The sequence below is a fragment of the Passer montanus genome, unplaced genomic scaffold, assembly GCF_014805655.1.
Source record: "Passer montanus isolate IOZ18808 unplaced genomic scaffold, ASM1480565v1 scaffold66, whole genome shotgun sequence".
Lineage (NCBI taxonomy): Eukaryota > Metazoa > Chordata > Aves > Passeriformes > Passeridae > Passer > Passer montanus.
The window spans coordinates 3,043,019-3,062,108 of NW_024371704.1; the positions used below are offsets into that span (position 1 = coordinate 3,043,019).

Genomic DNA, 19,090 nt, shown 5'->3' on the forward strand with positions numbered 1-19,090 from the left:
TAAGTTTTTTCTGTCTTGCTTATCCGCATAAGCGTAAGCAGCAGGATGAGGGAAGGGATTATTCCCCTTTAGTGAGCTGCTTCCTTGATTACATTTTTCTGTGGCTAAATGCATTAGAGGAGGCACAGGCTCCCAGCATGGTTTGGTGGATATGATGCCCACACATATGGGGACAGGCAACCCAAGCCATGTGACATGAGGCTGCTGTGCCAGCTCCCCTCTGCCTGGGACACACACTAGCAGACAAAGGAAAACACAGTGAAGTTCCTCTTGCATCACCCTTAGCAGTTTATTATCCCATCTGACTTCCAGCTCTGACAATGACCTGTGAATGCCCCATGGCACCATGGTCTGAGTTGGGGAAGCGTGGAGCCCTGGGGCTCAGGCTGTGCCATGATGCCAACCACCTCACAGCTTTCTGCTTCAGCTGCCCCTTTTCCAAGGGATGGTGGCGACTTCACTTGTGGAAGCTAGGTGCCACCAGTGGGGGGACAGAACAATAAGAGAATTAAGCAAAGCACTCCTTTTCTCACACATCTGGGGGAAGACAGCTGTCCATCCCCTCCCAGCACAGGCTCCAGAGTAGAGCAAGTAACTCAAAGGCCATCACTGGCACCCACAGTACAGAGGTCAGCTCAGCAGGGATTGTGCAGTGCCCCCCAACCCCCAATGGTGGGCACAGGGGAGACCCAAATCCCACACTCTTGGTATCACAGACAGCCTGTGACAATAAATGCAGCCTTGCAACCCAGGATGAGAGTCTGTCCAAATGTGGAATACAACACAGCTCGGCAGCTTCATCTGATCTTCAAAATGGTCTGAAAAGGCACTTCACTCCCCATCTGGGGATGGAGAACATACCTGGAAAAAACCTTAGAAAGGGAATGTTTAGAAGAGGTTCAACAGCAAGCAGAGGCTCTGCAGCACCGGCACAGCACCCTTCCCTGGCAGCAGTCCACATGCTAAGGTCAGCATGGAGAAGTCCCATGCAACACACACCGCCACGGCCCCATGCTGACACCGGGATCCAAGACAAGTCCAGGGCCGTGGCATCCCCAGGGTCCCAGGTTCAAGCAGACAGGGCTCCCTGCTCCTCCTGCCCTGGCCCAGCCGAGGGTCTGGCTCTGGCTGGCAGCTGCCCAGCCAGAGGGCTGCTGGGGTAGAGCCGGCAGAACCGCCCCAGCGTCCAGATGGGGAAGATGTTGCGGTACGCGGTGTAACTGATGGCACACGACTTGTTGAACACCCCAGCGATGTTCTCCTGGGAGACAAGCAGAGAGCAGAATGGTGTGAGTGACAGGGCACTGCTGCATGTTCAGGAACATCTTGGAAAGACTAAAGATGTACCTGAGGCCAGTCCCCGTTGGGCAGCTGCTTGTCCATCAACACTTTAATGCCCCTTTCCAGCACACTGATGTCAGGGTACCTACAAAGCACAAGTGAAATGTGAGGATCTTTATCCAAACCATCTGCAAACCCTCAACCACGTGTCTGGGGAGCTCAACCACCTCCAGGCTGCCCCGAGCATGCTGAGTACTTTGGGAAGGGCTCCCCACAACCCCAAGACACTGGATATTATGAACATGGCACCACTGTCCCAGCCTGGAGGCCTGTGGTCATGATCAAAAGCTTTGCTCTGCACTGGGTCACACCAGCAGGCCCAAGGCCACCCAACCCAGCTTGATCTCTTCTCACTGAGCACTGGGGCTACTCTTACCTGACAGCCATGAGCCCCAGCAGGGCCCAGCAGGTGTTGTGGATCTGTGACTCAGCACTCTGCACGTACGTGCGCTGCTCGCAGGACTCGAAATCCTCTCCCCACCCGCCATCTGCCATCTGCTTGGAGATGAGGAACTGGCAGGCCTGGGCCACCTCTTGGCAGACAGTCCTGCAGAAATGGGGGCCAGAATCAAGACAGGACTGGGAACAGAGAGTGTTTGGATGCCCCCAGTTCTCAGCTGCAAAGAGAAGCAGTGCCCATGGCTGGGACTGCCCTGAGAGTTTGAGGGTGAGGCAGCAAGTGCTCTGGCCATACTGCAGGCACAGGATTTGGGAGGAGCAGTCCCTGAGGCAGGATAGTCCATGCACAGCCAGGGATCCATCCAGCCCCACCACAGAGTCCTACCCTGGCCCAGGAGGTAGGAAGGGGCAGGGCACCCAGACATCCCCTTCTCACCCGTTGTGGTATGTGTGCTGCATGCTGGCAAACGCCTCCAGACCAAACCAGGTGCCGTAGGTGAAACAAACCCCCCAGCTCCTAGGAGGAAGGGGAGAGCAGCACTGTCAGGGGTGCAAGGCCCCAGGGAGAGGCAGGCTGTGTTCACAGAAGAGCAGAGCCAGGCACAGAGCTGCAGCCTGCCTTCCCCTCTCACCAACCATGCCCAGTCCCACCAGCACCTGCTCCCAGCTAACTCAAGTGTCAGCAGAACTGGGAACACAGGAGCTGGAGCCACCCCAACTTCTCTGGAACACACAAGGTACCTGTTCTACCTGGGCTGGAGGGAGAGTAACTGAGAGCAAAGCACAACAGCTACAGAAGGATCAGCCCTTCCTTTCCCTCCCACAGATCCTGCCAGCCAGGAACACTTGCCATGATGTTCCCTCTCACAGTGGGGCAGCCAGAAGAAAACAGGGTGCTGGGAACACCACCTACCCTTCCCAGGACCCATCTGCTCGCTGCTTCTTGCGACAGAAATCCAGGCCCTTCTGCAGAGTCTCCCTGGACAGGAAAGAAGTCATCCACTTCAGAAGCAGCTCAAACTCAGTGTTTGCTTCACTGGGGGCTCCATCAGCCCCTCTGAGGCTTTGATGGATCCCATTGTTGGAGGGTACAAGAGACAAGAGCAGGCACACAGGCAGCTACATTGTTCAGGAGACCATGGCAGGCAGCTTGGGACAGTGAGCCTGTCTTCTCCCCTGCCCAGCTCTCATCTCAGTGCCTCACCTGATCTCCACGGCTCGGTGCTCAGGGAACTGGCTCTGGAAGTGTCTCAGTGCCTGCATGACAGCTGATGTGCATTCCACGTATGTGTAGTCAATCATGATGTCACCTGCCAGCAGGCAATGGGTATCAGTGCCACAGCCCCTGTGTGGGCAAGCCTCCAGGGCAGCCCTGCCAGCCTGTCCCAGACCCAGGGCACAATGAACCCCTGTCAGGCACCCACTGGGCACGCTGAGCCCAGGCCACTTTGTCCCTTCACAGTGGGCAGGACAACCCAGAGCTCCCCTTACCAAACACCTCCGAGGGGTTCAGCAGCTCCAGTAAGTGGCCTCCTCGCTTGGTTTCGTAAGTGGCAAAGCCTCCATCCGTGTTCCTCATGCTCAGCAACTGCCCAGACAAGAAGAGAGGGGGTGGTACAACCTCATGGGCAGTACTACTCCAGTCTGGCCCCAAGCCAGCTGTGAAGATAAAGTCAGACCTACAGGTCTATGGGGCTGGCAGAAAACCCAGTCCCAAACCAGCGTGACAAAGCAAGCCAAATCTGGGCCATGACATGACATTAGGTCACACAGGCAGCTCTGAATCACAACAGAGTGTTGCCACACCAGGCCTCACACTAGCTCAAATCTAATACCAGATCTAACAATTCCTTGGGCCTTTGCATCTCTTAAGAGTCCTGCATGCTCCTTGGCCTAATTTTTGCAGCTCTTACCACGTTCACAGCATCAAAGAGGCGCTCAGCAGGCACAAGCTTGGCTATGAAGGGACACTTCTCCTGCAGCAGCATGACTGCCTTCAGCCCCTCTGCTGTGCAATCTGCCACGATCCAGCCACAGTCCCGCGTGCTGAAGGGGAAGCCACCCTGGAAAAGGATCAGGTGGGCTTAGGGAGCAGGATCACCTTCCCTCCCCCACTCTATTCTTGGAAGAGAGCAGGTGCTGCCCCTGATTCCAGTTCCCTCTGCCCAAATCCCTCCCCAGTTACGCGCCCTTGAGAGACCAGCGCCAGCCATCATACCTTGTTCATATGGCGGTAATATTTCTGGTAGTCAGGTGGGTTCTCTGGGATCTGCAGGAGACAAGAAACAAGTGAGGGCAGCCTGGAGGTGCCTGGCTGCAGGACCATGGGCTAAAACCATTGCAGGTGGTTTTTCCATGTGGCAGCAGACAGTACCTGCCTTCCACTGAGGGAAGTAGACAGGAAAGAGGTCAGCTCTGGAGCAGGGAGAAATCACCTTTTGGCCTGATTTCAGCAATTGTTGCTAAAGCCCCCTCTGGGAGCTTGCCTGCCATGGAACCATCTGCTTTCAATGCAGCAGCACCACAAACAAGACCTGTGACTGCCTATGCATCAAGCTGCTGGTGACAATGACCCTCACCTTGAGCCACTGCTGGCCTAGCCAGCAGAAGCTGAGCTCATACAGTCACTATCCAATGCTGCTGGGTTTCCCAGAAGGGTGCCTCAAATGTGTTACCACCAGACAAGATGACGGGCAAATAAGCCTAAGCTTTCAGTTTTCCAGCCCCTCTAAGCTCAGGCAGACAACCCAAGCATCCCTGGGCCTTGCTAAGGTCCTCTCCAAGCTTCAAAGATGGTTCCCTGAAAACAGGGAGTAGAAAACAGGAGGCTGGGCCTGGGACTTTGCTAGTCAGCCCTTCAGAAGCTCTCTTCAGGAGGCAAAAGATGCATCCAACAGGGTTCTGAGCCACAGCCAAGCCTGCACAGCCAGTGTGTGAGACACCACTGAGCAGCTCTGCTCACCTGGGAGAACTGGAGGAACCCATGGGCGTTCTGGAGGCAGGAGGTGAATTCGGGCATCTCCTGGGCTTCTGCCTAGGAACAGACACACAGTGAGCAGTCAGCAAGGGGCTGTAGCCAGACGTGTTTTCCCAGCTCAGTCACAGGACACCAGGCCAGAACAGAGCTCCAAGGGGGTGCACAGCACGAGCTCTGGTACTTGGGGACTCACAAGCAGAAACCATTTTCCCAAGGCAGCACTGAAGGGTGCATTACCTCCAGGAAGGCTTGGACGGCAAAAGCAGTATCCCAGAGCTGGGATCCATTTGTGCCCTGGAAGAGAGAAAATAGTGAGAGGCAGGTGCTAGCAGCAGCCTGACCCAGCTGTGGGGACTGTGGGACAGCACATCCCTCCTGCATTACCCCCAACAGCTCCTTCCTATGTCATCCTGCATCAGGGCTGACAGGCTGGCACAGAGAGCACAGATGCAGCAGGTCAAGGGACAGCAAGGGAGCACAAAAGAAGACAGCTGCTTCAGTCTGCTCTGTGCACAGCCAAGGCAGCAGAGGGGGCTAGCATTAAGGAACAGCAGGACACAATGGCTCTGAGAGAAGCTGAGCTCAGCCCACACTGAGAATCAGAGGCCTGGCTTTCTCCTGCCCTTCTCCCAGGACTCATGAGGATGGATGGAATGCCACAGGGAGGCAAACTAGCAGGACAGACAGTACTCCCTCCTGGCACAGCTGGGGCAAGTGGCAGTGAGAAGGCCACCAGGCACCAGAGGTGAGATGCCAGGAGCTCAGGCCTGGGATGAACATGCTATCCCATCACTCCATGGGCTGCCCCAGCACACCAGGGTCCCTTCAGTCACAGCTGAACTCCTACAGCACTCACCTGCATCTTCATGCCGTCGAGGCCCAGCCTGTGGGAGGAGAGAGCACAGTGCTGCAGCACAGGCACAGTGGGAGCACCAGGAGGCAAGTCAGGAGTCATGGTGTGCCGTGCCAGATGGGACACACTCAGCCCTTACCAGAGATAGTCAGGGATCCTGGAAACATGCTCCTGAAAAGCTGGGGACTCCTTCCCTTCCACGAACCAGCGAACCAGCATGTTGATTGTCTTGGAGATCTGCCAAGAGGAGCATTGTCACTGCTCACACTCTGTCACTTCTTCCAGCCCCAGAAACACACATCCCCCCACTCGACACAAAGCCATCCAGAGGTTGTCTCGGCCTTGATCCCAATGTGACATCACCCAGCATAGCTGAGTTAGCAGGGCAGGTGCCATGAGATTTCTCCAGAGCTTCCTCTGAGCTCATCTCCCTGGATCTCAAGGAGAGATACTCCTCACCAGGGCCACAGCTGTCCCCATGCCCTCTGCATCTCCTGTGCCCTGTTAGCCTTAAGCTCTTGAGCATCAGGAGCAGGAGGAGTTGAGCAAGATCTGGTGATTATTACATGGCACACTTGCACAAGCTGGTCCTTAAAGAACAAAGGGTGAGACACCAAAGGACTAACAGCAGGTGTCCTACCGGCCCGATGCTGATGCACTTGGTGAATCTGTCATCAGCCTTGATGTGGTCGTACAGCTCTGTGACAGCTCGCTGCCGCAGGTGAGTGCTGTGGTGAGCTTCGTACATGTTCATGATGGCTACAGGAGAAGAAAGGGACATGCAGTGAAAAAAACCCACCCTGTGCAGCCAGATTCACTTGCTGCGGCAGCCTGCCCCCCAACTCACACAACAGCCGTCAACCAACAAGCATCAGGATGGAGCCAAGCTCTTCCCCGGAGTGGCCACAAGGCCCTGCTGCTCCTCAGGGAGGGAGAACCCATGGATCACACAATTCCAGTCTCCATCCCAGCTGCAGGGCATACACCAGTAGCAGGGAGCAGACCCTGAAGAGCTCCGAGGGTACAAGGCAGCCTCAGTGCTCCTTGCAGCAGCCCGGCACTCACCGTAGGCAGCAGCCAGCAGCCAGCTGTGTGGGGTGTACACGTCACAGGCAGCCACGTTGTTCCTCTGTGCTGGCCAGTCTATGCTGGCGTAGTCTTGCACGTACAGCTCCTGGCACGAGAGAGCAAAGGGCAGCCTGGCCACCAGGAGCAGGCTCCTGGGGCAGTGACTGCTGGGAGCTGGCTCAGAGACCATGGCACCAGAGTGGCCACAAGGCCCCGCTGCTCTCAGGGAGGGAGAACCCACGGATCACAAAATTCCAGTCTCCATCCCAGCTGCAGGGCATACACCAGTAGCAGGGAGCAGACCCTGAAGAGCTCCGAGGGTACAAGGCAGCCTCAGTGCTCCTTGCAGCAGCCCGGCACTCACCGTAGGCAGCAGCCAGCAGCCAGCTGTGTGGGGTGTACACGTCACAGGCAGCCACGTTGTTCCTCTGTGCTGGCCAGTCTATGCTGGCGTAGTCTTGCACGTACAGCTCCTGGCACGAGAGAGCAAAGGGCAGCCTGGCCACCAGGAGCAGGCTCCTGGGGCAGTGACTGCTGGGAGCTGGCTCAGAGACCATGCAGGTTACGAGAGCTGCCGCTGGGCAAGCCAGAGGCTGGCTCACAAGAGCACGGCCAGCAGGGCAGCTGGTCACAGAGGCACGTATCCCTGTCCAGCGGGATCAGCTCCCTGCTCACCTGCCGCAAGCTCCGTATGAGCTCGTCCTCCTCTGCTGCCAATCGCTTAGCATAGCAGTAGCTCATGGGAAGGTAAACCTGGCGGCAGTGACACCAGAGCCGCGACGGATGCGCTGGAAACCATGTGGGCAGCAGCCTGATTGCAACAGAGAGAGTGCTGCTGTGAGCAACCAGGCCAAGGGCCACTGGAGAGGTGTTGTGTGGAATGCCCAGAGCAGGGCTGGCCCTTCCTTGTCCCCTGCACTAGGGGATATACACATGGCCTGGCCCTGCTCAGATTCCCCCTCCCACAGGGATACTCCCTCCTGACACCACTCCAGCCCAGCCACCACATGGAAGAGAGCACCTCAAGCTCAAAGAGGAAGAGAGAAGCTAGTTCAGTCACATGGGACGTTGAAGGCAGAGGTCTGGACTGACAGTCAATGGCATTTGTTGACAAAGCACCAGCAGCCCCTGGTACTGTGCAGCCCTCAATTTCCTCCAGGGATAGTGTCAGACACTTTCCCTCTCTGACACCCAGCAGCCCTCTGAGTATTCAGAGAGGGTACAAGCAAGGGTTTAGGGCTGGCAGCCTCACATGTGGCTGTCCCTCCCTGCTAGGGTGCAGTTCTGGCTGCTGGAAGATACTGGTGGCAGGCAGGGGGCACATGAATGTATTAGGGACCCTGTGGGAAAGGCTACCAGGGCTGTGCTCTGGCATCTCCCTTGGATGCAGTGCTCAGTGCTATCCCCCTGACTGGCTGGCCTGCTGCTGGCTCCCAGCTGACAAGCAGCATGAGCCCCTCCAGCTCCTGGCTGTAGCTGGCATTATCCCACAGTCATCAGCACCTGGGACAGCTCTGGGTGGTGGCAGGACTGACACCAGCTCTCCACAGTGAGGGGGACACATACCACATCTCTGGGAGAAGCGTGTTCATTCCCTCCCAGCTGTACACGTTCAAGACAGCCAGCCAAAACTTGCCCCAGGAAGGGATTCCCACAGCACCTCCTGCACAGAACAGTATCAGCTTTCAGGGTTAACACAGCCATGCCAGCTCACAACTTTCTTCCCCATCACAGGGCCCACTTCTCCCCATGTTTGGGAGCACACTACTCAGGCTGGAATACATGTCCCAAAACAGGGCAAGCAGGCAATGGCACAAAAATGCAACACAGCTTCCCATCATTAATTGAAAATGCAGTTACCATGAAAGGCAAGTAAGAACAACAGCTCTTCCACTACCTGGCAGCCCCCAGTGTTCCCTGCAGCCCTCAGGTCTGGCCAGACCTCTCTCACCAGTGCACTAGCCCCATGGCTGACCTTTGCTGTGCAGGTTGACACGGGCCCGCACAACGTCAGGGTCATCTGGTCCAACCCCCAGGATCCTCAAGGCTACGTAGTTGAGGGCTGTGCCAAACACTGTTGATTTATCTTCCACATGTCTGTCAGCAGCATACACAGAAACACCACATCCATTAGTCAGCTGTTGCCATTAGCCAGACACAAACCATTGCACAAGGCAGTTTTTATTAGGGAGGGTGAAGCGGGATGCCAGGGGTGACTTGGGAAAAGAGGGGCTTGACTAATGTAGGAATAAACATTGCTCTGCACTACCCTGTCACACATGATGCTTTGGGATATAGTCCCCCAGGGGAGATGTGGCCAGACTTGATGCTACGGCCCCCTCTGTGACAGGGTACATGGAGTGCTGCACAAGCAAGTCCAACCACCCACAGCAATCACACGTGCTGAATCCCCCTCCCTGGGCCCGGGCAGATCTGACAGCAGCTCTGAACCCAGCACCTCGGAGCTGCCATCACCCAAAGAAGCATCTTTGGTACTCACAAGCCCCAGCCTCCGTCCGGGAGCTGCACAGAGCGCAGGTAGCGCACCATCTCCTTCCGGAACCCCTCGGGCAGCTGGATTTTGGCCGTGTGGCAGGTGATGAGCAGACCTGGAGGAGCAGACAGGCCGGCACTGTAGCGAGCCGACCCCCAGGGCATTCACCCCCGGGCAGGTGTCCAGGCCTACCTGGCAGCAGGAACAGCGGCCCGCCGTAATCGCCCGCCCAGTGCCCATCCTCGGCCTGCAGCGCTGCGTAGAACCGCATCCCGTTGCGGGCCGCCTCCCGGGCCGAGCCGGCCGCCGGCAGCGGCTGCAGCGTGGCGCCCTGAGGGGAGACAGGGGCACCTCAGCGTGCGCCCCGGGCACGGCCCCGCCGCCCCGGCCCGGGCCCCCCGCACCGTGTCCAGCCCGAGGCTGTGCTGCTCCAGCGCTGTCTGCGCTCGCCGCTCCCCGACATCGCCTTCGCCATCGCCCAGGTAGCGCCAGAGCTGCCGCCCACCCTCGCAGCGCAGCCGCCAGGCCGGCAGCTCCGTGGCCGCCGCCGAGCGCCAAGGGCCGCCGCGCCGCCGAACCGCCCTGCCGGACACGGGCACCGTGAACCGCGGCCGCCACCCCGCTCCGCTCCCGACCCCACCGCCGGGATCCATCCACTGCCCCCCGCCAGCGCCGGGACTCACACGCCGTCCGCCGCCATCGCCGCTCCCGATCCCCGCGCCGGCTGGTCCCACATCGCCTCACGGGCGGCAGCCAATGGCGGCCCCCGGCCCGCCCCATCTCCTCCCATCTCCTCCCATCTCCTCCCGGCCCCGGCCCGCCCCATCTCCTCCCATCTCCTCCCATCCCCGGCCCGCCCCGGCCCGCCCTATCTCCTCCCGGCTCCTCCTGCCGTGGGACGGGGCTCGGCAAGTGGCGGGGGCTGGACTCCTGCGCCGCACATGCCTGCCCCCGGCACAGGAGCGCCATCCCCCTCACAGACCCCGGCAGCGCCAGCCTCTGGAACGACTGTCCCCACCTCCGTGCGCCCCAAGTCCAGGCGTGTGGTTTCCATCGTTAATGGCAATAGCAAAACAGCGCCGGCCCAGCGCGGTGCCCAGCTCATATGGGCCAGGAGGGAGCGGGGGGATGTGCCTGGTGCAGGGCCAGCCATGGGCACAGCGCACCCTGGCCCTCAGCCTGTGCCCTCCCTCGCTGCCGTGCCCCCGTGCTTCCCCTGTCACCTTCGTGCAGACAATGCCGTGGGACAGCAGTCCATGAGGAGATGGCAGAGCTCCTCCTGTCCAGTCCCAGTGACTTGTCCCCATCTCTCTCCTAACACCCACCTGCACCAGAAATTTTTAGTAATTGCCAAATTCCTGTTACTTAGGCATTGTTTTCATCCATGTTTTTCTGTGTCTGAAGCTCAGCTGGAAGCTCACCTCTGGCTGCTGTGTTTGTAGGTGCCAGGGAGCCTGCTCCCTGCAAAGCTGCTGTGTGTGCCGGCACTGCGAGTGCAGCCCTGCAGAGGCAGTTTCTTCATCCTCCCACCCAAATTCCTCTGCTTTCATTACTTTTTTTGTCCCAGTTCAACGACCGCTGGCGTTTGTCTCATGGTCTGGCAGAGCCTGGCGCCACGCACACCCGAGAGACAAAGAAATAGGCTGTCTTTTCTCCTGGAATGAGGAGCCCACATTGTCAGGGAGACAGGCAGAGGGCTCAAGTGTTTTGCTCAGCCTTGGGCACTGAAAAACCCCCTTGCTTATTTAAACATATCAGCCCAAAGCTCTGGCAAGGAAGCTCTGACCCTGAGGAAAGGAGCCCCAAGGCTGCACGCTCCTGCTCGAAGATCAGAACATGAATTTTAAAATAACAGAAGCAGCTCTTTGGACAGCACTGAAAGCACAGCTCACAGCTCCACACCCATATCCAGACTCCTGGACTGTCACAGGCTGGGTTAGGGATGATCCAGGCCAGGGGAGCAGTCTTTGCAAAGGGTATGAGCCTGGACAAGGATCAGGAAAGTCTCTAGGAGCTGCTCATTGGCAGAGGCAGAAGAGGGCCAAGGTTTCTGGTGTTCACATCTGATCCTGCTGCTCCTTCCCATCCTATCAGGACATCATTCCAGATCATCACCTGTAAAATACAGAAGTCAGAATGATTTGAGGTGAAATGGACAGCAAGAATCACCAGGAAAGAGAATTTTAAGACTCCCCAAGTTTTGACCTGTCAAATGCTACTTTTTCTGTTCCATTTTAAGGAAAGGTCACTTTCCAGAATGACATCAGAATATGGTTTAAGGAGATGAGCTAGGACCTTGCCTCTGACTAGAAAAGGTTTGCTTTAATGCATTTCTTGGCTGAGGATTGAACTAGAAGTCTACCAGATCAAATTGCTATCAGCAGAAAAATGCTGTCTCCTTTCTGCTGACAGAGAGCCCCATTTATAGCCAGCTCTTACAGGAATGCAAGTACTCTTGGAAAAAATCAAATCGTGCAAAATTGCTGACAAACTACCTCCACACTAGAAACAAAAAAACTACCTAAAAGCATCCCTGCTGTCTCTGCTAGTCCCACCAGAGCACAGATAACTGCTGTAGTTTGCAATGCCCTAAATGCAAGAATTTCAGTGGTCAGGGAAATATTTAGAGTCAACATACTCAACCCTAATGCTGGGGAAATTATTTTTCCCCAAACCAGTGTTTGAGCCTGTTACAAAAACTTTCATGAGCTGATGTAAGGAAATTATCAATGTAGATTTTTTTTTTAATGCCACTATGTGAAAAAGTTTTTTAAGTAACATGGTTCATGTTGTGTTAGTAGATTTGGGAACACAGGAACTGCCAGGGAATGTGTCTGTCCAGCAACAGGGTTTAGATAAAAGTGCATTTAATGCCAGTTCACTGTGGCCACTGGGGCTGGCAGGGGACACATGAACAAGTTTTGTATCAAAATCCCATTTAAAATTAAATAAAGAATTGAGTTTGAGATAACTTTTCAAAGTTTCAAGAAAAAAAAATCTAGTGTGACTCAGCATACAAACAACAACTCATCTTTTTTTCTGAGTTTTGCATGTTGATTTACACTTTCCTTCTCAGAATTGGTTCAAAATATTTGCAGTTTCACTTGTCTCTGGTGTTAGGTGGATATTTCTCAAACATTTCAACATTTCTTGAACAATACACACAGAAAAGTACAGAAATTATTTTTCCCCAAACCACTGTTTGAGCCTGTTACAAAAACTTTCATGAGCTGATGTAAGGAAATTATCAATGTAGATTTTTTTTTTAATGCCACTATGTGAAAAAGTTTTTTAAGTAACATGGTTGATGTTGTGTTAGTAGATTTGGGAACACAGGAACTGCCAGGGAATGTGTCTGTCCAGCAACAGGGTTTAGCTAAAAGTGCATTTAATGCCAGTTCACTGTGGCCACTGGGGCTGGCAGGGGACATGTGAACAAGTTTTGTATCAAAACCCCATTTAAAATTAAATAAAGAATTAAGTTTGAGATAACTTTTCAAAGTTTCTAAAAAAAATAATTCTAGTGTGACTCAGCATACAAACAACAACTCATCTTTTTTCTGAGTTTTGCATGTTGATTTACACTTTCCTTCTCAGAATTGGTTCAAAATATTTGCAGTTTCACTTGTCTCTGGTGTTAGGTGGATATTTCTCAAACATTTCAACATTTCTTGAACAATACACACAGAAAAGTACACTTGTCTTATGCTCACACTGACTGCAAAACATATTTTCATTGATGCTTTCTCTCCCATGGTATAAATGGTTTTGCACAAGCAGCAATGGTTGCAGTTTGTCAAGGCATTTTGTTGGTGTTATGTTTGGTGAAGCTGAGTGAATTGAAATAACCTTATTTTCCCTGTCTGGCCTGACCCTACAATCTTTAAACAGTAGAAAGCAGGAAAAGTGTGTTCAATATTAATAGTGTGCAGTAAATGTAGTGAGAAGATCAGACGTACAAGGAATTGCTATTTTTGCATACTCACTGTTCAGAGCAGAACAGCAGCTTTAAAGAAAGCATTCACATCTTTGAATTACAAGCTTGATTCACAATTCTGAGCATTGAAAGACCCATCTGATGAACAGAGAGGAGGCATTCTATCTTTGAAAAATATGAACAGATGAATGGCACCATAATAGATTTTAAAAAAACCAAAAAAACCCCTGAAATACATTTTGAAATGGGATATATCCGTAGGTACGTGTCACTTATAAAACCTGGCTGATGGTAGCGATGTCCCCTCGGAGCAAACAAGCGAGCAGGCGGTGTTCTCCGCCCCGAGGGCTCCGCGGGGCGGGCACAGCGCCCGGCCGGGCTCCCCGCCCCGCGGGCATAAGAAGCCAGCGGGTCCCCGCGGTGCCGGAAAAAAAACCAAAAAAAACAAACCTGAAATACATTTTGAAATGGGATATATCCGTAGGTACGTGCCACTTATAAAACCTGGCTGATGGTAGCGATGTCCCCTCGGAGCAAACAAGCGAGCAGGCGGTGTTCTCCGCCCCGAGGGCTCCGCGGGGCGGGCACAGCGCCCGGCCGGGCTCCCCGCCCCGCGGGCATAAGAAGCCAGCGGGTCCCCGCGGTGCCGGACACGCCGCATCGCTGGGACACAGCCCCGCCGCAGCCCGGAGGTGAGAGCGATGGGGATGCCGGGCTGTCCCTGCCCGGGGGAGCGAGGGGGGTGTTGTCAGGGCAGAATCACCACAGCGCCTGTGCTCTGCAGCACTCCTCAGCCTTCTTCATCCGCTTCCTCAGAAGGCAGAGCTGAGCATGAAAAGGGTATTTTTGTTAGGAAATCTCCTACCCTGTCTGCTACCCAGTCTTCGTGTTCTCACTGACTGCTGAGCTGGGGGGGAATCAGCTGTGGGATCAGATTCAGTGCCTTGTGGTGGAGAAACGGGAGCCAGGTCGCAGGGCAGGAGATATTTACCGATGGGATATGAATGAAACGAGTGCCAGGCAATAAGGTTTCTTTATTTTCCCAGCTTTTGGGTTGGCAGCTCTCCCTCTCAACCAAAGAGATCAGAGTCTCTTTGGTTTGTCAGTTTGTGAAGTCTGCAGGGAATGCTGCGATCTGAATTATTATCATATCCCAAGAGGGTCTCCAGACCAAGTATGGGAGAGGGAGGTTTGAGAGGTGCTCACTTTGACCTCTGGCACTCATCAAAACTGGTTCCTAGCGGGTTCCCCTGACTGCTGGGCTGGAGGCAGGTCTGCAGGCAGAGGCACAGCCCAGGGACCTGTGACAGCAGGGACAGCAAAACCTTTCTGAAGCTCTGGAGCTGACCCCATGCCTGCCCCTCTCCTCGTCTTGTGGCTCTGCTGTCTTTCAGAGCCCCTGGCAGCAGAGTTTTGGTTTCTTGTGACCTTCCCCCCGAAGCCAGGGCTGCTGCCAGTGCTTCCCAGCAGAATGCCTTGAACGGTCTGACCTTGCTGATCCATGGGTGGAGCCCCGGGGTGGCCATGCTTCCAAATCAATAGGAATTGCTGGATCTTGCCCAGGCTGGCGCTCCCAGCGTCCCCTCTGACGTCAGGGCCGCGCCACGACCATGTCTGAGCTGGAGAAGGCGATGATCGCCATCATCGATGCCTTCCACCAGTACTCCGGGAAGGAGGGAGACAAGCACAAGCTGAAGAAATCAGAACTGAAGGAGCTCATCAACAACGAGCTGAGCCACTTCCTCGGGGTGAGTACTGCCCTCCCCGCAGCCTGGCGGGGCTCAGGGGCCAGCCAACAGCCCCTGCACTCCCCAAACTCTGTCTCCCATGGGAAGCCAGCACAGGTGAAGAGGTTTATTTGCACAGCAGGGCATTGAATCCTTTGCTCCAGCTCTACAGAGTAGCAGGATGAGGGAAACAGCCCATATGGGATGTGGGGTGGATACTAGGGAAATGACCTTCCCTGACACGGGGGGACAGCCTTGCCCCAAGGGGCTCAAGATGTCCCTTCCCAGCAGCACAGCTGTGGCTGCAATTCCCCGGGGCACAGGACACTGCCCCACCAGACTGGGAACAGCCACAAGATATGTGGGATGTGTCTGAACAGATTCAGCCATGAGAGCACCTGGGAAATGGGGAAATGTTACTGGGCCTTGCTGTGGTCCTCCCCAGCTTTGGCTGCCTGTTTCTATCCCTTCAGGAAATTAAAGACCAGGAGACTGTGGACAAAGTCATGGAGGCACTGGACTGCGATGGGGATGCAGAGTGCGACTTCCAGGAGTTTGTGGCCTTCATTGCAATGGTCACTGCTGCTTGCCACGAGTTCTTTGAGCATGAGTGAAGTGGTGGGAAGCAGGTGAGCCCTTCTGCTCATGCTGGAGAGAGGCAAGGCAGCATTGCTCCTCCAGGAAAAGGACTGGCCATGATTACAGACCCCTTAGAGTTCAGCTTGCGCTAGACTTAAGCAGCTTATTAAAAGTGCTGTGGCTTTGTGAACAAGGAACACTTGTGTGGCTCAGGAAGGGCTCTTGGCTAGTGCCCATTGGGCTGGGTGCAGTGAGAGAGTGCCTTGCCTCAAGCTCCTTCCCTGCTGTTTTAAGTCAGGAATGTGCATGGGGCTGGAAGCAGAGGAATGCTGTGATCCAAGCTCACATGCAAAGGCAAAAAGGAAATTCAGGAGTTGAAGGAAAAGGTGATGCAGAGGGGCTGGTTTTGGAAACTTGCTGCTGAGCCCACTGGCCTGAAGGGGAAGGCTCCCAGTGATTCCTGTGGGCTCCAGGCATGGCATTAGAAACCAGCTCCTGTCCCATCACAGCTGCTCAGCAGAGCCCACCCATTTCTGGTACATTGAGATGCCCTTGGCTTGCAAGGCAAAGTGTAACAATCTAAAAGCATAACCATCTGACAGCTGAGGCTTTTCACTTGTTGAGCATTCCTGCTTTTAGCAGCCTGCAGAACTGGAAGCAACAGCATATGAGGCTCCTGCACTGGGTCAGCTCCTGGGCCTGGGATATGCCTTGACAAGGTGTCCAGGCTCAGTGAGAAGGGAAGTGGGAGTGGCCCAGTGTGACCACAGACCAGGCACAGCCTCTTGAGTGTGTGGAAATGACAAGGAATAAAATGTTGGTTTGGCCTCTGGTGAAAAACGTGTCCTTTTGTGCCAGGCTACTCTGCACTGAGAGAGAAAGGCTGGGGGATCAACCCTGAAGCACTGCTACAGCTCATGGCCTGGGGTTCTTGTTGGGCATCGACCCCTCTTCTCTCCCCTGGTGTCATTGTGACTGGCCAGACAACCACGATTGTCACCAGCACCGAGTTCCAGCTGGCTGCCCACACTGCCAGGTGTACCTGCCAGGACAAAGGAACACAAGGGCTCTCTGCAGGATGTCACTGCTGCTGTTGGGGTCATCCGGGGGCTTGCAGTGGTGAGCCCTTGCAAAGCCTCAGCTAAACTCAGGACAACCCCCCCAAGGCCTATGCTTTGCTTTTTCAGTGTGCACCTGCCATCCAGCTCAGCAACACCTGGGAGTTTATCCCAGAATAAATCTGAAACATTCTGCTTCAACAGCATTCCCTCAGTGTACTGAGGGCCAGTGACAGCAGCATGTTAGTTCAGGAGACAGAGCTTGGCATTGCCTGGTCAGTACATTTTATACTCCCACTAATCAGGTAAAAATCCACCAACCAACCAACCTAAAAATGGTCCTTATACCTTCAGTGCAAGCTGGGATTTCAATGTCACACTCATTCAATGTAAGATGAATTACAGATTTTTGAATCCTGTCCTCCTTAGTTTTGAGAAATATGAGTTCAGTTGCTTTGGCATTGAAATCCAGCGTGCTTTAAACACGTCCCACTCAGCACTTTCTGGATGTGAGGCACAATGCCTGGCTGGAATTAAAAGTGAGAAAAACAGCAAAGGCTCCAAGATGCCATTGTCTTGTTATGTGCAGTGCTTTTAAACACAAAACACATTTTGCAGGATCAGTTCTTGTTTGTTTCCTAAATCTGCTGTCAGTACAAATGGTTCCTCTGAGTGCCTCGCCTCTCTTGCCTTTTCAAACAAAACACTTGCCTTCTTTTAACAGACTACAACTTAATTTACTTCCACAAACAAGGGTCTAAGTAAAAGCAGGTGGTCTGGTCAGGAACCCTTGAAACTCTGGGTTAAAAAACCTCCCAGGGTTCCTTTCCAAGATGGAATGCCCTGTAACCACAGAGTGTTCTGCACACTGTGAGCTGATTGTGGGCCCAGCAGTCTGACCCATCTGCTGCACCTCAAAGTGTTTGCACTGAACTTTGTGTCAGAGAAAGGAAACCACTTGGAAACACACTTGGGAGTACTGCTGGTGCAGCACATCATTTTTTCTGGATAAAAGTTAAACAAACACTCTACCTCCCATAAGCCACATTGCAAGAGGGACAGGAAGAGTTCTTTTGGGAATTTTTTTACAGCCTTTCCAAACTGCTGCAGCTGTTAGAAGTGACATAACTGTAAAAAAAAATAATGGTTTTATTAAATTTTGTTTTAATTAATCATAACCAGTATATTAATTATAAGCAGTATGTTAGTCTTATATAATTTTAAACCAGCATTTAGCAAAGTTGTCTAAAGTTACTTTTATGGGAACACAGCTTGGGAAAATTTCTGACACATTAAGTTTTGATAAACTAAATCTGATATGCTTCAATGAACAAGGCCTGGGAGAGAAAGATGCATTGTTGAAGCTGGACATCTGGAATGCAGAATTTAGGGACTACAAGGACATTTTGCAGAAACCAGAAGAGACTAACAAAGACTGTGTCTGTGTGTTGAAAAGTCCCTACTGGAGAAAACAGATACTAAAACCCCTAAAAATATGGCCTAATTAGCATGAACAGTGAGGAATCAATAATCAACAGAGGACAGTATACTAATGAATGAAATATAATTATGCAATTTAGAACCAATGAACATTAATTTGTTTGCTAAAAATGTAGAAATAGGTGGAAAAGTTTTGTATCAGTGCCTGTGTAGAGGCTGGAATTTTGTCAGCCATTTACAAACCCTGGCCAGGAATAAAGAACTGCCTCACTCTCCAGCACTACAAAGACACTATTAGAGGGCACGAGGACACATTTTTGTCCTTGCACATTTTTCCCTGTGAGACATCTATCCGGATCTTCCGTCCTTGTGAGGCTGCAATGTGCATGGTGGTACTTTGAGCTGAAAAGGGCTGCGCAGAGAGCACTGTGCTCTACCAGCTTCCTGAAGGTTTTAAAAGAAAGGGGGCTTCCCCTTGAATGTGGTGCAAATGCAAGTTTAGACAACATTTCACAAGTTTCACCAGTTTCAGGGGCAAACTCCGGGCAAGCTTTGTGTCCTGGCACAGTTCTCTGTGCTGGGCACAGCGTCCCGGCCGTGAAAGGAGCGTGGCTGCCCCTGGCCTGCCAGCCCAATTCACAGTCCTAAGCTGGCAGCCTTGAGGGTGAAGTTAAACAAGAACTACTTGTGCTGCTACCTATTCCTCTTCCAGCCCCCCCGTGGAAACAACTGCACCTACCTTAAGGCTCTGAGATCCAGAGAACACAATGGTAGAGGCAGCAGAGAAGGGAAGGACAGAATGCACCTGTGAGTTTGATGTGGCTTATATGGGACACGTGGGAGGTGCAGCCTGTGAGTATCAGGCTGCACAGGGAAGAAGGTAGGTTGGCAAATGCCTTCTGTCCTGGCACATCTGTCAGTCAGGACTGCAGCTGCAAACACTTCGCACTAACAATGGACTCTGCCACTTTGAGAGAACATGCTAATACTATATATATAGTTTAGAAGGAAAATGTGAATCACTAGTGTGTTTTGTCTAGCTTACAGACTGCAAAGGGACTATGAAGGCCAGCAGTGGCTTTTTGTTGTAGGACTTTTTCTTTGCGAGCAGCTGCTGGACATTTTGAAGGGGTTTGGGATCTGCGAGAGTTGATCTGCAAGATGGCACACAGATCTTGAGGGAAAGTGCATATCTCCAGGGAGCTGGATGCAGTTCA

The 19,090-nt window shown here is 53.4% G+C and overlaps 2 protein-coding genes across 3 annotated transcripts; one reads left to right on the plus strand and one right to left on the minus strand.

Moving 5' to 3' along the window:
- Positions 1 to 933: 933 nt before the first annotated feature.
- On the minus strand, positions 934 to 9,897 carry LSS (lanosterol synthase). The gene is made up of 22 exons (XM_039728796.1): positions 9,816 to 9,897; positions 9,537 to 9,714; positions 9,325 to 9,463; positions 9,139 to 9,247; positions 8,614 to 8,735; positions 8,205 to 8,301; positions 7,314 to 7,449; positions 7,003 to 7,111; positions 6,211 to 6,329; positions 5,710 to 5,807; positions 5,574 to 5,601; positions 4,955 to 5,011; positions 4,703 to 4,774; positions 3,959 to 4,009; positions 3,654 to 3,803; positions 3,232 to 3,328; positions 2,945 to 3,050; positions 2,654 to 2,719; positions 2,177 to 2,257; positions 1,718 to 1,888; positions 1,348 to 1,426; positions 934 to 1,261 (listed from the first exon to the last, which is right to left on the minus strand). The coding sequence occupies exons 1-22, from the start codon at positions 9,866 to 9,868 to the stop codon at positions 1,070 to 1,072; spliced, it is 2,310 nt and encodes a 769-aa protein (XP_039584730.1). The 5' UTR covers positions 9,869 to 9,897; the 3' UTR covers positions 934 to 1,069.
- Positions 9,898 to 13,663: 3,766 nt separating this feature from the next.
- S100B (S100 calcium binding protein B) lies at positions 13,664 to 16,215 on the plus strand. 2 transcript variants are annotated; one of them, XM_039728803.1, is made up of 3 exons: positions 13,664 to 13,761; positions 14,665 to 14,817; positions 15,270 to 16,215. In XM_039728803.1, the coding sequence occupies exons 2-3, from the start codon at positions 14,680 to 14,682 to the stop codon at positions 15,408 to 15,410; spliced, it is 279 nt and encodes a 92-aa protein (XP_039584737.1). In that variant the 5' UTR covers positions 13,664 to 13,761; positions 14,665 to 14,679; the 3' UTR covers positions 15,411 to 16,215. The 2 variants fall into 2 exon arrangements, with proteins under 2 accessions (XP_039584737.1, XP_039584738.1); XM_039728804.1 differs by having other exon boundaries at positions 13,674 to 13,761; positions 14,633 to 14,817.
- Positions 16,216 to 19,090: the final 2,875 nt, after the last annotated feature.

What these genes read in the sequence shown, in the direction of transcription:
- S100B (XM_039728803.1), top strand. Translation starts at nt 14,680, where the DNA reads ATGTCTGAGCTGGAGAAGGCGATGATCGCCATCATCGATGCCTTCCAC. An exon ending in AGCTGAGCCACTTCCTCGGG is followed by an intron (nt 14,818 to 15,269) that starts GTGAGTACTGCC and finishes CTATCCCTTCAG; the next exon opens with GAAATTAAAGACCAGGAGAC.
- LSS (XM_039728796.1), bottom strand. Translation starts at nt 9,868, where the DNA reads ATGTGGGACCAGCCGGCGCGGGGATCGGGAGCGGCGATGGCGGCGGAC. An exon ending in ACAGCCTCGGGCTGGACACG is followed by an intron (nt 9,464 to 9,536) that starts GTGCGGGGGGCC and finishes GTCTCCCCTCAG; the next exon opens with GGCGCCACGCTGCAGCCGCT. An exon ending in TCATACGGAGCTTGCGGCAG is followed by an intron (nt 7,112 to 7,313) that starts GTGAGCAGGGAG and finishes CTCTCGTGCCAG; the next exon opens with GAGCTGTACGTGCAAGACTA.